Source organism: Theropithecus gelada, chromosome 1 (assembly GCF_003255815.1).
Source record: "Theropithecus gelada isolate Dixy chromosome 1, Tgel_1.0, whole genome shotgun sequence".
NCBI lineage: Eukaryota > Metazoa > Chordata > Mammalia > Primates > Cercopithecidae > Theropithecus > Theropithecus gelada.
Window position 1 is genome coordinate 206,231,489 of NC_037668.1, and position 18,131 is coordinate 206,249,619.

General features: G+C 41.9%; 1 protein-coding gene across 1 annotated transcript in view; it reads right to left on the reverse strand.

The window, feature by feature from the left end:
* Positions 1-1,779: 1,779 nt before the first annotated feature.
* SIPA1L2 (signal induced proliferation associated 1 like 2) overlaps positions 1,780-18,131 on the reverse strand; it is a 235,720-nt gene continuing 219,368 nt past the window's right edge. The window contains exons 19-22 of the mRNA XM_025358354.1: positions 7,904-7,957; positions 7,229-7,352; positions 6,175-6,256; positions 1,780-3,097 (exon numbers count right to left, since the gene is read on the reverse strand). Coding sequence (XP_025214139.1) covers positions 2,951-3,097; positions 6,175-6,256; positions 7,229-7,352; positions 7,904-7,957 — 407 coding nt within the window. The 3' untranslated portion in view covers positions 1,780-2,950. The remainder of the gene's footprint in view (positions 3,098-6,174; positions 6,257-7,228; positions 7,353-7,903; positions 7,958-18,131) is intronic.

The window sequence follows — 18,131 nt, forward strand, 5'->3', positions numbered from 1 at the left end:
GTTTTTGTGTGGTCTTGCAAGCTAAGAACGACTCTTACTATCTTTAAAGGGTGTTAAATAGAAATTTGAAAGTATGCAACAGAGGCAGTATGTGACTCCCAAAGCCTCAAATGGTTCCTTTGTAGATAAAGCCCCACACAGAAAGTCTGAAGACCTGCGTGGTCCATTCTGCTTTAGAAGTCAGAATAATCCATTTAAAATAGAGCTCACATCAGGCAGTTTTCCTGCTTCAATGGCTTCCTTTTGACTTAGAACAAAATCCAAAGTCTAGCATGGCCTCCAGTTCCTTCATGGTGTGGCTTTTGCTGATCTCTTCAAGCACATCTCCCACTGCTCTACCCTCCCTGTTACGTCCTGGTTTCTGCTAGATTTCTTGAACACACTAACCTTAGGGACTCTGAACCTCGTGTACCCTCGTCTACCCATGGACCACCCTATCTAGGTCCTGATTCCTCATCTTTAAAAAGGAAGTGATGATGGCACCTACCTCACAGGGCTGCTAGGTAGGTAACACAAAGCACAACACAGGACCTGGCACCCAGGAGCTATTCAGACAGTATCAGTGTTCATAATAATTACTTAAGGTAGCCTGTTGCAGGTACTTTTACTTCTGTCTTTCATGTTTTGAAGTGCTCTTATGTCTGTCTCCCCTTATTCGACTGTCTGCCTGTGCACACAGGGGCCCTGACCCCCGTTGATCACAGTTGGATTTTCAGTTCCTAGCATGCTGCCTGGTTCACAGTGATGGGAAAGAAAAAAAAGGGAAGGAGGGAGGAAGGACGGTATCTACGTGGCCCATAAGGTTCTTATTCCCTGAAAATCTCCAGTCCCTGGCTGCATCTTGGAGGTGTACCTGTGCATTTCATAGAGGGCAGCTGTATGAAACAGCCTTAGGAAGCTTACTGTTACATCCACTGTGAGAATGTTAATTGTTCAATATGCCTCCCATGTGAAGCCCATATGGAAAATTCCTTTTAGGGCCAATTCTAAGAGTCAGTTTGCTTCCTCTGAATTCTTGATATGCTTTCTGTTCTTCAAAGGTTGAGAGCAATGGACCTTAACAGTGTTTCCCTTCACATCTGGATCCATGTTTTGTGTCTCCTGTCTTACATTTGACTCAAATTTACAGTTTACCTCTTCCTGATAATTTTTCAAACTGTTACTGTTTTTGTTTTTTGAGACAAGAGTTTTGCTCTTGTTGCCCAGGCTGGAGTGCAATGGCATGATCTTGGCTCACTGCAACCTCCACTTCTCAGGTTCAAGTGATTCTCCTGCCTCAGCCTCCCAAGTAGTTGGGATTATAGGCATGCGCCACCATGCCCGACTAATTTTGTACTTTTAGTAGAGACAGGGTTTCTCCACGTTGGTCAGGCTGGTCTTGAACTCCCGACCTCACATGATCCGCCCACCTTGGCCTCCCAAAGTGCTGGCAACATCAAAGTGTTAAATTTTTTTTTTTTTTTTAAGGCAATCTTGGGTAAATTACTTTACTTTAGCCACAGCTCATTTGGTTGTAAATGAGAATCCCACCTCCTACCTATGAAGGATACCGTTGGGGTTAAATGAGAGGGATGAAAAGTTCAGAGAATAGTGTCTGGCACACAACAGCTACTAAAAACTACTAGGTACCCCTTCCTGAAATCGATCTGGGATTCTATGAGAAGGCAGCTGAACAGTATTTAATACAAATCAAGGTCCTAAATGACCTGAAATAAATTCACATACAGTCAGACTGTAGACATGTTAGATCATAAAAAATCTAGTCACCTGACAGCACCATTTCTTATGTGGACTTCTTTTAAACATTTATTAAAAAAGCAAAATGTATGTTCATCTCAAATCTAACAGTTAAAAATGGTAAAGCAATACAAACAACGTGTTACTAGCAGCATCCAGTCGTTAGAATCTCTCACCCTGCTTCTCGGTCTGATCTGTGCAAGCTCAGTCTCTTCTGAGCCTGCAGCTACCTCCAACCCTCATCGTAGTGCAGGCCAAACCAAATTTTATAAAATTAACAATTTAAGGTTAAATAAGCTTAAATAAGGGTGTTAAATACAAGACACTTCATCAAAGCTTCTGTACAAAGATAAACAAATCTGGCATTGTACAAGTGGTTCCGCCGGCTCACAGCACACAAGGAAGTTCTAGTGAGTTAAGCAGATTCACTTTCATTTTTTTCCAGCAGAGCAACTATACAAAAGTGAACTAAGAGTTGAAGTGACTACTGACAACTCGGTGAGCCATTTACAAGGCATATGTATCTGTTTTTTTTTTTTTTTTTTTTTTAATCAGAACACTGTTAATATTCAGGCACCATTTGTTCCTGCAAATAAATAAGTCTCTAAGGTAACTGCATCTGAACTAGTGTTAAACGCAACAGTGCTTTTTTTCTTTAATCCCCCCCGCAAAGCTTTTCCAACTATGTACTATGCCTCCTTTCTTATTGCTATGGTAATGTGGCTGTGGAAATAAAACTACTGTACATCCAAAAAAATAGAGCACCTTTAACATTAAAGTATATGTCTGATTATTTGTTCTCATGTTTATTTTACAATACTAAAGCCCAAACTATGGTAAATTGCTTTACATCTCTACCAGGTCACCTGATAAATAGGAAATAAAACCCAACTATCTTCCCTCTTGAGGTAAGCCCAAGCCAGAGCATGTTTTAGCAGAGTCTAAAAGAAAAAAGGTCTCAACTGTCGCCAGGGTTTACATTCATCTTCACACCAGGAGTTACATTCATTCAGCTTCACATCGGCACTGCTCTCTGCTGTGGCTACCGAGAAAGAGTCGAGGCTCCCTGTCCTGCTGTGGTGAATGGCGCTACACAGAACGGAACAGCAAAAACATCTACGACTGGTGGAAAGCACACAGAAAAACCACATGTTTGTGACTTCAAAGGGACAAGGGGCATTTCCCAATGGTCCCTTGATGAGGTGCGGACTGGCTAAGATTTTTTGTCGATGGTGGTGAAAAACCATTCTGTGAATTTCCGCAGCTGAGCTGTCGCGGTCTGGGACTCCTCCTGCAGCCTCATGTTGTCCTGTCTCAGGTGCTGCACTTCCGCTTGGAGAACAGCCTTGTCTTGTTTTTCCTGGTCAGAGTAGAAATAAACTGAGTCATGGAGACTGACCGATACATTCATTCCTCCTAAGCTGGGCTACAAGAATCTTTTATTCTTATTTTTACTTATGTACTTTTTGAGGGGAGAAGGGGTGACTTTCTTCAGTGAGGGAACTTTCCTGATCCTGATTCCTGCTGATGACAAACGGATGGGAACGAGCACTCCATGCACCCTGTTCTTTCATCCCACTCTGCTCCCACAGGGTGCTAAGATAGCCTTTCTATAGGAAGGTGTTCATCGTTGTTTGTATCACCCTCTATCCAAAAAAGGGAGACTACAGTGAGGTGAAAGGTAATACCCTTTGACAAATGCACAAAACTTTCTAAGTACAAAATTGGAATCAGCAGAGCTGTTACATATGTTTATAATAAAATAGGTACTTAGGTCTTTCATTCCATCAAGCTTTCCTGCTACACTATATTTCCATAATGACCCTTAAAGTCTGCCATTAAAAACTACGTAAAAATAATCAAGACTTTCAGAAGAATCACATCTGGAGTTTCCAACATATAGCAATAAAAAAATGTGCAGCACCAGTTTCAGACCCCTCCCTGCTGAAAGGGATGTCTTGCCCTAAATGGATAGAGGGGTCACTGTCAGATTGTAACAACTGGTATTTCTGTAATGGGATCTAACTCGACCGCTAATGCCACCAGATGCCACCCACAGCACTGTACGGGAGCACTGAGCGAGGTGAGTGGAGGCCCCCACCGTTGGCATGTCTGGTCCCGCCCTCAAGGTTTCCTCGTTTCCTGATCCCTTCCGAGGCCCTCCCCAATACCACCTGCCTGGTCACTGGCGCAAAAGACCCTGGTCGCCAGAGGAGGCCTGAGTCACAGCTGGCCACTCACTTCGCTGTAAGGAGCAACTGCAGCCCACCCTGGATACGGACTCTCCCCGGACATTCCTCACCACGACTCTCGGTCCCAACAGTCTGAGTCCCACAGCTCAGAACACCTCTGCTGTGACTCAGCTGCCCACCTCTCTGCATCCCTGCCAACCTTTTATTATGACCCATGGAACTTGGATTCTGCCATGAAGACCTTGTGCACGCTCAGTTTGTCCTCCTGAAATTCCCTTCGTCTTCGTGCTCTAAGTGAATCCTGGTTCCCTCCTGAGGACACCGTCCCCAGCAGCTCACTACGGGGGTCGGGCAGGCAGACAGTGCATCCCCTATTGTTCAGGCCAGATCTCCGCTCCTTCCTACAATTCCAGCTCCTCTAAAAAATGTGCCATTAGGTCATGAGACCTGCTACCCCTCCTGGCTGCAAAAACTTTACTGTATCTCCAGTCCCAACCATCATTACGGGAAGATTCTAGAACCTGGTTTGCTCTTTTCTCCCCATCCCACTCCTGTCATCTGTGTTGATGATTTCGAATCCACTGAGATGTTCCATCCGACACTCTGGCCATTCAGCCTCTCCATCGCTTTCTCTCAGTGATCTTCAAAACCAGCCTTCCTCAGCTCCCACTCCCATGACCACATCCTATACCGTGCTATTGTCAATGACTGCATCTCTTCCTAAAAGTTTCAAGTTCCTACTTCTTGACCATCACCTTCTGTCTTTTAAAAATAATTTCTCCAGTATCTCCTCCTCCAGTAATGATAGAATCCATCAATCTTATCAATCTTACTCTTATTTTCACTGCCCACCAACACCTCCGCCCCAGCCGTGACGTTATTTCTCTTCAACCAGCCTGGACTCTGGGTTCTTTCGTTTATTCATGCACTGTACATGCCCCAGGGTCCTTGTCTCTCCCTCTCTCTCCCTCTCTCTCCCTCCTCGTCTTGATTTCCTGTCTAAATCTTAATATTGGCTAAATTCAACTCTCCAATGATTCTACACTTGCAGCTGGAGATAAGGTGACCAGCCATCCCAGCTTGCATGGGACTTTGCTGGTTCTAATATGGAAAGTTCCGTATCCTAGAAAACTTCTCCATCCCGGGCAAACTGGGACAGCTCGTCACCCAAGCTGGGGAAAAAACACACAACCAGGAAAACAGGTATCGCTTTAACTTATGCTCCAAATTCAAATGTGCTTTAGCTTTTTTTGGCAAGTCTCCCAAATACACCCGGTTAGTTTACATGCTGTGGTACACCCATATCCTCTATCCACAAAGCTCTTATATTCCTTCTCACCACTCTCAGCTCATGACTAGAAAAAAAGAAACAATCTGAGAAATTTGCCAACATCTCTGTCTGGACTCTGTGTATGTGAATGAACGTGGTGCATACATGAACACGTGCACACGCACACATACTCTGCTCCACTCTGGTAACTGTATAAGCTGTCCCTACTCTTATCCAAGGCCAGCTCCCTCCTTGTGACTAGATCAGAACCCCACCCACTTGCCCTTCACCCTCATCAGGATTTCCCTCCCAACTGAATCCTTTCCTCAGCATTCTCACCAGCTACGATTTTTCCCTTCTTCAAAAGCCAAACCAAACCATCACAACAAAAACCTTCCTGTGACGCCCTCCCACTCACTACCGCACCCCATTCCGTTTCCCTGGACAACCAACTGGCTCTCCAGCACAGGGCTGATGGAACAGAGCTCAGCAAGTATTTGTGGGATACAGGATTTAATTTCTTTTGAGGATGGACCAAGCGCAGGTTGATGTGTAGAGCAGAAGTTCTGAGGGCTGCGAAGCTGACTCAAGACAGACAACAGGACTCAGAGACCAGGCTTTCTGGCAGCAATGGACTCCTCTGAGGTCAGCTCATACAGAGTTGGTGCAACCGATAACTCACTGAACTAAAAAATGCTGGCCCACCGTGCTTCTACTGCACACTGAAGATTAGCCACATCGAGGGCTAATCCTCATTTACTCATATCCATTGAGATCCCTGCATCCCGCAAAATGAAATACATCAGCTGCAGGTCAGCAGATGGAGTGAGACCTCAGGAGCATCTGTTTGTATTTATCATTGGTTTTTGTGTAAGGCAGTCTTCTTTCCTGAATCTCTTCAATTTCTCTGTAGTAGTTATAAGGGGCTGATTTGATAAGAGAAAGAGTTCTGATTATGCTCTTCCAATAGATTACCTTCCGAAGGTCGGTCTGGAGTTGTCGAAGAATTAATTCCAACTGATTGACTTTCCCGGTCAGTGGTGATGGAGAACGCTCCCTAGCAAATAAGGATAGAATCAGAAAGACTCAAGACAGTCAATTCAGCATTTTGTTGGTCAAGTTTTCACTTGAAAAAATTATTTCACGTGCTTAGAGCCCAGCAAGCAGATACATTATAATATGTCAGAATGAAAAGTGTCCATATAGCTGATCCACTAGAAAGCCCATTCTGGGACTTTACTGGTTTAAAAAGAGATCCAGAATCTCTATAGATATACGGGTCGGTAGGAAATCGAAAGATATATTATTTTAATTGGTTTAGCCAATGGAGACAAGGTAGACCCAAATGAAGTCCTGGGAACCAGTCAATTTCCCCAATTTGCCTTTCTCTATGATGGCAATATTATGAAGCTTGTTACCAGTGTGAACATGCAAGTTAACGAAGTTAATTCCAACTTCTATATTCAGCTCACACAGAAGTTGGAATTAAGAATGGATGACACAGGTAAAGAATACACATTTCACGGCGGAAGAACATGTCATGAATATAGGGCTAAGAGTGGGATGTTCCCAACATATTTCAATGGAGGGCATGAGGCCGGATCAAGGACCAGGTTCTGGGAGGAGCCATGCCCTGGGCTGGTGAGCATGTGCAGCCTGGCAGGTGGAAGGCCAATTGGTGAGTTATCCCTGCCTAGTGCTGTTGCAATAATTCGGCAGCAGACGCTGACCTTGAGGCCCCTTCTTGCCCTCTCTGACAGTGAGGCTTGCCACCGTGGGCACAGGGTCACAAGTCTTGGCAGGCATGGTGTGCCCATGGAGCAGAGTGGTCATGCAGCTAAAAGCGGTCTCCCACAGCAGGGCAGGGAGCCAAGTAGTCCCACTCAGTCCCTTCTCTGGATTCTTCAGGACTGGGAAAGGGCATGGTGGAATATGGTCACCTGCCTGGCTCAGGGTTAGTCTGTTAGCCGAATCTTTGCTAATCATGCCTGGAACAGCAGGAGGGAGGGGTCCACAGGGGCTCACATACCCAGTCGTATCCATGAACTCTTTGCCACTGCCTGGATCTACACATAAGGGCAGCTCCTGGGCCCCTTCCAGGTCCTGCCCATGCTGCATATCTGTCAGGGTGCAGAAGGATGCCACCCTCTGGTCTGGGGAGGGGAGAAACACACACAGAAAGATGGGTTAGTAATCACTGCAAGGCAATGTTTCTTTGTGGAAATGCAGTAGATAAATAAAATCTTTCCCCCCTTCAAATCAGTTACTGCCTTGTTTTGGAACAAAACAAAGAAAAACAAATTCAGGCAAGCTTCAGAGAAGGAGAAAGCATGGAGATTGGCTGTCCTCCTACTGGGCTGTATGGCCTATGCACATCACAGCCACGGGGACAATTAGCAGACACTGGATTTGCTAGAGCCAATTTGCTTTCTTCTTTCCACATCCCAAGAAATGCCAAAGCTGCTGGCTATGCATGAAGTAATAGTTGGATAATGACTCGACTGACAGAACCAAGGAGAGGGACCTCTCTCTCAAGTTCTCCCCAACCCAGAGAAGGTTCTGGAGACAGAACAGCCAGGGCACATGTCCCGCTGTGCAACCCCAACCCTCAGAGCGTGAATAACCATGCAGACGTGCAGACACATGAAATATACAGAAAAGGTTACAGGATATCAGGAGCCAACGAGCAGCCCCAGACAATCACCTAGATAGGACGTGTGGTGACAGAGCAGCCCCAGTTCTTCATCTGAGTCAAGACCTGAAATAAGATTTAGAATTTTCCTATGAACAGGAGTATCTCTCTATACTTGAGAATCCTGAGGGCCCACAAAGTGTGGTTATATGAAGTACAGTGTGTGTGTGCGATGGACCAGGGGAAACCCTTGAGAGCCAGTATCATGTAACTCCAATGCAATAAGGTGACACATTTCATGTTTTCACTGTTGGTTGGAAGCAGTGTTGTAGTGTACAACAAAGACACGTGGTATGCCATACACACATGGATCCAACCACGAGCATACACAACTGTGGGCTTACTTAAATGACTCACTCCACAAATCCACAGAGAGTGCTGGTGAGAGAGATAATAGCTAAGTAATCTCACTAGAAACCCTTAAAGGAAGATCGGAGGGGCACAGTACTTACAGCAGTAGTACCAATGATCAGTATGACTACAATGCCTTATCTTTGCACAAGGACATTTTTATTCTTGGCACCAGGAACTTAACATTCAATGTTTTAAGAGGTAGGAAGGAAAGGGAATAGAATAGTCTTAAGAATGGGCGCCAGACTGGCCCGGCTCCGGGGGCTGAGCGCTGACCGAGAACAGTAATCCAGAAATGCTGAATGGCATGCAGAAAAATAGTCTGTTTTTGAATCACATAGAAGTGAGAACCAAGCAATCTATTCAATGACCACTTCACTCTCATTCCCTGGAGTCTCTCTGCTTGGTTTCTGAGCACATGTATGTATCTACACTAGGAATCTGAGGTGTATAGCAGGCGTGTTAGTGCTGTGGCGGTCCTTTTCCTATGAATCGATTAATGCTGGAGAGACTGCACTTGGGTCCGTGTCAGGGGTGCTCTGTTCTTAATTTACCCCACTCTACCCCCCTCTGGCTGCTGGACGAGCCTCCTCATGAGGCTGCTTATTTGCTTTATGGCAGATCATATACTTCCAGTTAATTAAAAAGGATGGTGACATTGAAGCTGCCAGGAACATATGAAGGAAAGCCAAGGCACGGGCTGTGGCCATGGTGCTGAAAGCGCCGTCAGTGCCCTGACAGAGGCCTGGGTCCTCCTGAGTGCACCCAGCTACTGATCACATTGAGAGTTCTCCATCCACGTGGCTCCTTGGCTAACACACCTGCCCTAGGCAGGCAGATGTCTTTCAACTAACCTTTCTGTAAAGTTCCACACATCAAATCTTCTGTAAGATGACAAACATTATATAACTATACTTTCCTGAGAGAGAATCATGTTACCAATTTGGTACTGCATAGTAGGCTTTTTGCATAAAGTAATTTGCAATTTAATTAAGGTCAACAACATAATTGGGGCCCTGCCAACTTCTACATATGATGTGACATGCACAGCAGAGCTAGGGGCAGAATCCTGGCTGGGCTTGAGCTGCTCTAGGGGCTGGGTGGGGAGGGGAGGTCTCGGCTGCAGTGGTGTCCAACATAACCGTCTGTTCTGTAAAGAGCCCAGAATATGGGAACACATCACATTTAAAAAAATCATTAGGAGATATATTTTTATTCCATAGTGACTTTAACTACTGACCAGAAAAGGAATGGAAAAGAAAACAGGTAAAAATGTGTCTAACTTTTTAGGAGTTTCATTGACTCATCCTCGTTTTATGCAAGCCAGTGATAATTCAGTTACGTTTCTATCTTTCTTAATATATTTAGGTTTGGTGGTCAAGTCTAAATACATGGATGAACACGCCTTAGCTTCCTTCATCTGTTTTCACCCTAATTGATAAAATACCCACATATTTAACAGAAACAGAATTTGCTATAGGCAGTCATTCAGACATTCCCTAGGGAGAAATAGGGTCCTACTGGTCAGAAGGCAAGAAGCCAAAACTAGAGTTTTGCCAGCAATGTAATTTCACAAACAGGATTTCACTTTGGATTTGAAAAGCTTGGGAGGCTGAAATGCAAAGAGAATGCTACTTGATTAAATACAGACACCAAACTACTTTATAAAATAGCTAATCTTAGAGACAGTTTCCAGTGGAAGCTTTATGCCCCTACAGCTTATTTCTGTGACAATAAATATTCAATAATCAAGCAATTACTGAGATAGAACCAAATGGCATGAACAAAACCATCAGAAGAGACAGGCACAAGAGTAGGAGCTTCATATGCACGGTTACGGTTGGTCCAGATCCCATCACCCACACTCCACACGTGCAGCCTCTTCGGTTTTCTTTCCCGTTCTTTCCAGTGCGAGCAGATCTGGCTAAGGTGGAGTGCTGGGCATGGCTGACACACAAAACAATCCATCCTTTAAAATAATCTCTTAAAAAAACTTATTTCAGGCTGAGGCGGACGGATCATGAGGTCAGGAGATCGAGATCATCCTGGCTAACACAGTGAAACTCCGTCTCTACTAAAAACACAAAAAATTAGCTGGGCGTGGTGGAGGGTGCCTGTATTCCTAACTACTGGGAGGCTGAGGCAGGAGAATGGCATGAACCTGGGAGGCGGAGCGTGCAGTGAGCCGAGATTGCGCCACTGCACTCCAGCCTGGGCCACAGAGCTAGACTCCGTCTCACACATAAAAACAAAACAAAACAATAAAAACCTTATTTCAATATCAGTTTCTTATTTTTAGTACATTTAGCACTAAACAAGAAGATGAACAGTCAACAGGCTATTCCATATTCTAGAGCCAAGATGGCAAAACAGATGACTGCAAGTCACTCGCATGACCCTGTCTAGGATTCCTGAAGCACTAGGAACATAAGGCCAAGGCTGGATTGGCGGGGGTGAATGGTCTGATCAACGTGTCATGTCTGTCGAGCATAAGGCCAAGCTGGATTGGCAGGGGTGAATGGTCTGATCAATGTGTCATGTCTGTGGAGCATAAGGCCAAGGCTGGATTGGCGAAGGTGAATGGTCCGATCAACGTGTCATGTCTGTCAAGCATAAGGCCAAGCTGGATTGGTGGGGGTGAATGGTCTGATCAATGCGTCATGTCTGTGGAGCATAAGGCCAAGGCTGGATTGGCGGGGTGAATGGTCTGATCAACACGTCATGTCTGTCCACCATAAGGCCAAGGCTGGATCAGGTGGGGATGAATGGTCTGATCAATGCGTCATGTCTGTCTAGGGTGAGGAATAGGACGACAGTGCTTGCCCCAGATACATACCAAACGGGACATTCAAGTACAAGGCTAGATTAAATTAAACATATTTCCACAAACAAAGCTGTCCTAATATGTCTTTGTTAGAACTGCAAACTCAAGACAAAGTAGGGTTTTGTAGCCACATGTAGAAAATTAAAAGTTTTGATTCTGACTCCTATGCTTATTGCACTGAAGAAAATTGACTTAACTGGCCACTAGGAAAGGAAAAAAAAAATGCTGCACTATACTATTTTCCACCTAAAATTCTCTGGTTTAGACTTTTGGAAGCCCACCCATGCATGTAGAAAGATAATGGTCTAGTATCTCCCTATGAGTAATTAATAAGAAAAAGTCCTGAAATTATTCTTTATTTAAGAAACAACTATTGCATTGGCCTGAAACCATTTTAATTTACTTTTGAGATAATTTAAATGGATTTACTATTCCAAATTTGACTTTGCATTTTTCATCCATGTAGTAGTCATTTTTCTTTCCATTTTTTTTCCCACTAATTATGTTACCATTAGGAGTTACTCAGTAAGTCACACTTTGTTTATACTTGTATACAGATATACACACACACTCTCTCTCTCTCATACACACAGTGGTCAAATGTCAATAACTCTAACAACTTTATCAACTTTAAGCTGAAGCTTCATAACAGAAAAAGTTCTTCACAAAAAGTGATGTTTATTATGCTCTGTTTAAGAAGCCAAGGGCCTAAAGAACACAACAAATTAAAGATACAGACTTTGAATTTTTGGGAAATATGGTTACGTGAAGCATTTCATTGCCACAGTGGTGCCTGGCATGTGAATTGCAAACTCTGCATGTGTGTTTCACACTGATATTTGTGTAGGAGCACACACACATCCATGCTCCCAAACAGCTATGGGAAGATGGCACTCTCCACTACCAACTGGGGAAGTGTGGAAACCTAGGAGGACAGGCCTTCGTGGGGCAGCAACGTGGAATCCAGAGTCTAAGATCACCAGTTGGTCATTTTACCTTTGAAGCCTGTGTTCACTGAAAACAACATTATCCATTCAACAAATGCTAAAAACACACCAACTGCCTCTTTCTGATATTCTGATGAATGAGAGATACTTGAAATCCTAGAGATTTTGAAGAGACTCCGCTTCCCTTCCCCAGCTTCACTGTGTGATCCATAGCCAGGTTTTCTAGTTGGGTTTATTCCCATTACCATGTTTAACCGGGGATGAAAGCCATTATGTACATTATCAGGTACCCCCAAACTTGACGTGATTCTACATAACAAAGGGTATAAGCACTGCAGGCTGGCAAAACTATGATCTTTTTGAACTAGATAGACCATCAATTTCACTTAGGAATACTGACATGTAAGAAGGACATGTCTTGCCCTCCAAAAAACAAAATAACTGCATACATTAAAACAAAGTCTAAAATGTGACTCAGTCAGCTTTTCGAACTTGATCTTCACAGCATGGGGGAGGCACAGAGCATCCAACTTACTTTTACCTTTTTAGACCTATGAAGGACTGTGTATGTGTGTGTGTGTGTGTTTTAGGTATTTGGGTAGAGATGTGTTACTTGATCACTTATTAATTTTTTTAAATGTCCAATATTTTTCTATTGGAAGCTTTTTGATTCTTTTTAATAATTTTCTGTCAGCAAATTCTCAGGAATTAGATTTCTGGTTAAAAGGTGGGTACAGTTTTCTGGCACTAATAACATACTATCATATTGCCTGAACAAAAAGATGGATCACTTTATAATCTTTAAAATGATACCAGCTGTGAGTATTCTTCATAGCTTCCTAGAGCTATTGTATCATTTTTCATATTCAAAAAGTGTGAGCTGGTAGCTCATTATTCTTTAAATTTACATGTGTGATTGAACATTTTTCACCTTCTTATTTATTGTGTATTTGTCTTTTGTGAAATTTATATTCACATGCCTTGACCATTTGTTGACTGTGGGTTTGGTGCTTTTTTGTAGGGTAAGTTCGTTTATGTACTTTAGGTATCCTGGTTTTACCTATCACAATCACATTCTTTAGAAATCTTTTCCTAAAGTCCAATATTTCCTCTTTTATTTTAACATTCTCTTTCAGGTTCATAAAAGGTCTAAATATTTAAATACCTTTATCTGACCATATTACATTTCGTATGTTCTGTCACTACTCCATAATTAAAGCTTAATCTTGCTTCCAAAAGTGTAATCTTACTTTTACTTTTTCTAAAATTGGCTTTTTTTTTTTTTTTTGAGACGGAGTCTTGCTCGGTAGCCCGGGCTGGAGTGCAGTGGCCGGATCTCAGCTCACTGCAAGCTCCGCCTCCCGGGTTTACGCCATTCTCCTGCCTCAGCCTCCCAAGTAGCTGGGACTACAGGCGCCCGCCACCTCGCCCGGCTAGTTTTTTGTATTTTTAGTAGAGACGGGGTTTCACGGTGTTAGCCAGGATGGTCTCGATCTCCTGACCTCGTGATCTGCCCGTCTCGGCCTCCCAAAGTGCTGGGATTACAGGCTTGAGCCACCGCGCCCGGCCCTAAAATTGGCTTTTTAAATACCTAAATCCAAATGGAATACATAAATTCCTTTCCCATGTAACTCTTAAATATATTCAGATTTCTGTCTGAGCTCTTAATTTTTCTTCAAAAAATCTTAACCCTATTGAGTTATTATGCTGTTTTAATTATTATTAAGTTATAATAGATCTTTGGTTGAGTATCATTTACCTATTTTCCAAATGGAGGCAAATTTAGTTCTTTAACTATTTGTCTTGAAATTGCATTAACTCTACAAGTTAATCCAGGAAGAACTGTCATCTTTACTATGAAGCTTTCTATCCATTTCTAGTCTTACATATTAAAACTTTTCAGATATCAAAGTGTTCCTTGGAATTCTCTCATAATTCTGATGATGGTTTACTTCTCAAAGAACATGTTAATTCAATCTTACTGATATATCTAAGGTGTCCTGTGACTATTACAGTGGAAAGTTGTCTGCAAAGACAGCTGTCAACAACTCCTCCCTCCCTGTGTGTACCTGCCATTTCTTGCCATCTCTACCATCAAGAGGTAGAGGTAGAGTCTATGTCACACCCCTGGAATACTGGCCTTGTGAACTACTTTGGCCTAAATAGAATGTGGTAAATATAATGTTCTGGGACATCCAAAACCAGGCCTTAAGACATCACAGAGCTTCTGCTTTTGCTCTTCTAATTCCTTAAGCCCCATGTGAATAAATACAACTACTCTGCTGACAGCAGGGGTCTCACTAGGCCTCAGCCATTCCAGACACAGACAGGTGAGTAAAATCTCCTTAATGCTCCAGATTCAGTTGAGCTCCAGCTGCGTACAGCTGCTTGAGTGACCCCAGCTAAGATCGTATGGAGCAGAAGAACCACCCAGCTGAGCCTAGTCAACCCAGAGTATCATGATAAATAATAACTATTGTTGTTTTTAGCCATAAATGTTGGGGGTGGTTTGTTAAACAGCAATAGGTAACTAAAAAAAATTAATAACACTTTGAAATTATGCTTATAAAAGTATATTTCAAAATACCTAATTACTTTACCTATTTTATAATCTCTTAATTAAACTTCATTTTGATCTTTTGTATTTTCTACGTATAAAACTCTATCTAAAATTTCTTACCTCCAACATTGATCTCTTTTTTCTTTGCAATCCTTGTTTAAATGTCAAAAATTCCAGTATAAAAATTAAAGGGCACAGTCTCAAAGAGTACACTTGCTTAGTTTCTGGACATAAGCAATCTGCTTATAAACATTTTTTATTAAGTACTATGTAACCATTTAAAATAGATATCAGCCTTTGCAGGTATCTCTCAAATCTTAATTTTTAGAAGAAATAGGTTCTAATTCTATTAGATATACTTTTTTGGGACAAATTGATATAGCTTTTAATTACTTCACCTACTGTAACTTTTTCATTAAAGTTTTTCTTTTATTAAACTAAACTCTTGCCAATAACAATAATCTTTTCAATTTACTGCTGAATTTCATCTAAGCTTTCTTATACTAATATTAAAGACTGAGATTGTCTTATAATTATCTTTCGAGTGTGTATGTGTTTATCAGGAAAGAATCCTATCATGCAATTGCAGTGATTTGTTATTACCTCCAGGATAGGAATGTTATTACCTCTCCCTGCTTCTGAATTTCAAAAAAAATATATATAAAAGGGCATCATTACTCTGAAACTCTGAAAACAATTAACTGTAAACTTATTATTTTCAGGTAATATTTGTTATTTGGGGATATTCTTGGGTGACTTTTTCAATGCCTTCCACACTTTGGCTTTTGACCATTTCTTATGCTCTCTGCCATGTTTTCTTTCAAGAAATAATCTAAGTACCTTATCCACCAAATGTATTCCTATATAGCTGCTTGACACTCCTTAGTAATTAAAAAAACTCTATGTCTCTTTTTTAAAATGTCACCCAGAGAACATATGAATTAGAAAATACAGAGGACTGAGATTCACGTGGGGCCAGAAACTGGGGGTTAGGGTGGTGTACCAGTATTTTGTGCAGAAGGAACCAGCCAAGTAGTCTGCCAAGGTTTGCAGAAAATTAAGTGATCAAGTGCATCATCTCAGACCATTAGAGTAAAGAGAGAAAAGTAATTTTCTGGGTAAATAAAGAGCCCCACACCTGGGATCAGCCAAGGTGGGCAGCTTGTGTGTATGTGCTACCGTGAATTAAGAAGGGTGTTCCGAGCTTGCATCTCTAGATTGTCCTCTGACAGGTTTCCTTCTGCCTCTACAGCTAATTACTAATACTTTACATTTATATGTTTAGATTTACACGAAACCAACTTCTTGAGTAAGGTCAGGGACTCGTCTTGACCAGATTTTATGGTTCAGGCTGGCCTGGTTTGCATTATGGTGGGGAGTGCAAGACCCCAAATGATCACGAGGTCTTCATAATCCAAGCCAGGGAGAAGCAGTAACATTCCTATCCTAGAGGTAATAACAAGTCACAGCAGTTGGTCTGGGGTTTGAAGGGTAAGGCAGAACCCATTGTCCTCTGCAGGGAGGCGGCAAAGTTCTGCACAGGTCATTTTTGTCCCACTGTCTTTTTCTCATGTTAACTTAACCTTCTTTCTAATATGATTCATTTGTACCTTTTATGTTTTGGATCAAATTTGCTATTGGTTTATCAATACTCAAAGAAAAACAGAGGTTGTTAGTTTTATTTATAAATTGCAGTGTAATTTCATTTGCTATTTTTTTTTTTTTTTTACAACTTATTTCATTCCTTTATGTGTTTTTCTTTCACAGTTTTCATGGAATCTTTTTGAAGTACAGTGAAGCTGGTTAATTTTCCCTGTTTTTCCATTGAAATAAATATTTCTGAAACATATTTTTCTTAAAGAACTACCCTCTCTCTCGGTGTAGTCCAGATTTAGGTAGGTGTAGTCCAGATTTAGGTGTAGTCCAGATTTAGGTAGCATCTTTTTCATGATCTTATAAAAATTGCTCTTGTCATATTCATTAATTCTTCCCAGCATAATTATTATTAGAGTAACATTTAAAACTTTCTAAATGGTCAGATTTTTGTGTTTTGCTTCTGTTTTTCTCATTTAAATCTATTATCACTGCCTTAGGGTCAGCAATGTGGTCTGGAAACATGGCTCCTTATTGGAGGGAGCTTACTGAGTCCTTGTGCACAGAATGCCTGGCTCTCACCCACAACTATACTATTTATTATGGTCCTTGCACTAATAGAGTTTAAACATTTAAGTAGTCATGATTTGACAGCTTAATTTGGTGCCTCTGCTCTATTTTTAAATGGTATAGTAAAATCTAGATTCTTAAACTCGTGTCCAATGTCAACTTTAGCCCTTAAATGAAGGTGAACACATCATATGCCAAGATGTGTAGCATAAATGAGGCAGACCAATGGGGGAGAGGCAAGTCTGCCAGGGATCAATTACACTATTGGATTTTATAGGGATCATGGGATCTCAATCCAATAGGCGGGTAAATTCCATTTTCCAAGCCTGTTTTCAGATATACTGATGGAAATATGCGCACAGGATTATTCCAGGGAAGACTGAGGCAATAAGCCTTTAGAACCGCCTTTGTTAGTTTGTAGCAATGACATAAACAAGCACACGACATGTTTCGCGCTATCTTTTCTTTATAATGTTTACTCTAGCTCAGAAATGGCCTTGAGAACTGGTACAAAAAGAAAAAGTCATGGGGAGGGCAACTGGGTTATCTACCTGAAGACATTTCTCTTTAAAGTGCTAAGGAGACTGATCACGCTCATCACCACCATGCAACTCAGGAGAGAGGGGAGCAGGTCACTGGGATGCAACCTGAGGCAACACTGATAAAAGGGAATCTGATTAGCCAAAGGAGGCGCACATTCTCAACTGAATTTTCATAGGCTGGCTACTGTCTCACCATGACATGCCACCCTATGGAGTAGCATCAAAAATTAAACACGGCATTAACTTCTTCCACATTATTTTATCCATCAACGTTAAAGCTCAGATAACCAAAGTCTTCTCCTTTGGCAAATAGAATACAACACTATTTTCTGCTTAATTTAGGCATCCATGTACCTGAGGGCACTGCCTAGGGAGACTTTCCATGTCATACTTTTTCCCTTCTGTGCCAACTACCACCTATACTCTTACTTCAGCTTAGAAATAACTTGTTGATATCAAAACCACAGAACTAGAAGTTTAGGACTAGATGAAGCCTTCCTTACAGGTTCTTTGGTTCTTCATTTTATAGATGAGAACACTGAAGCCCAAATTAATTCAGCACATGTCCAAAAGGATTACTATTTAACATTCACCGAGTTCATATTTGTAAAAGACCTACAACAGTATTGGGACAAAGTGTGGATGTCACAGTAGCTAAGTGACTTGTCCAAAGGCCTATGGCCCAGAAATGGCTGAAGTTATGACCAAAATCCCTAAATTCATCATTCAGTGCATGCACCATTTTGCCTTCTCTAAGCCCCTGAAAAAATGCATTTTCTAGCAGTCATTTTATTCTGAAGGAACATTTGAAAGGGGTGGAAGGGAACCAAGTAAAGACACAAATGAAGGCAGA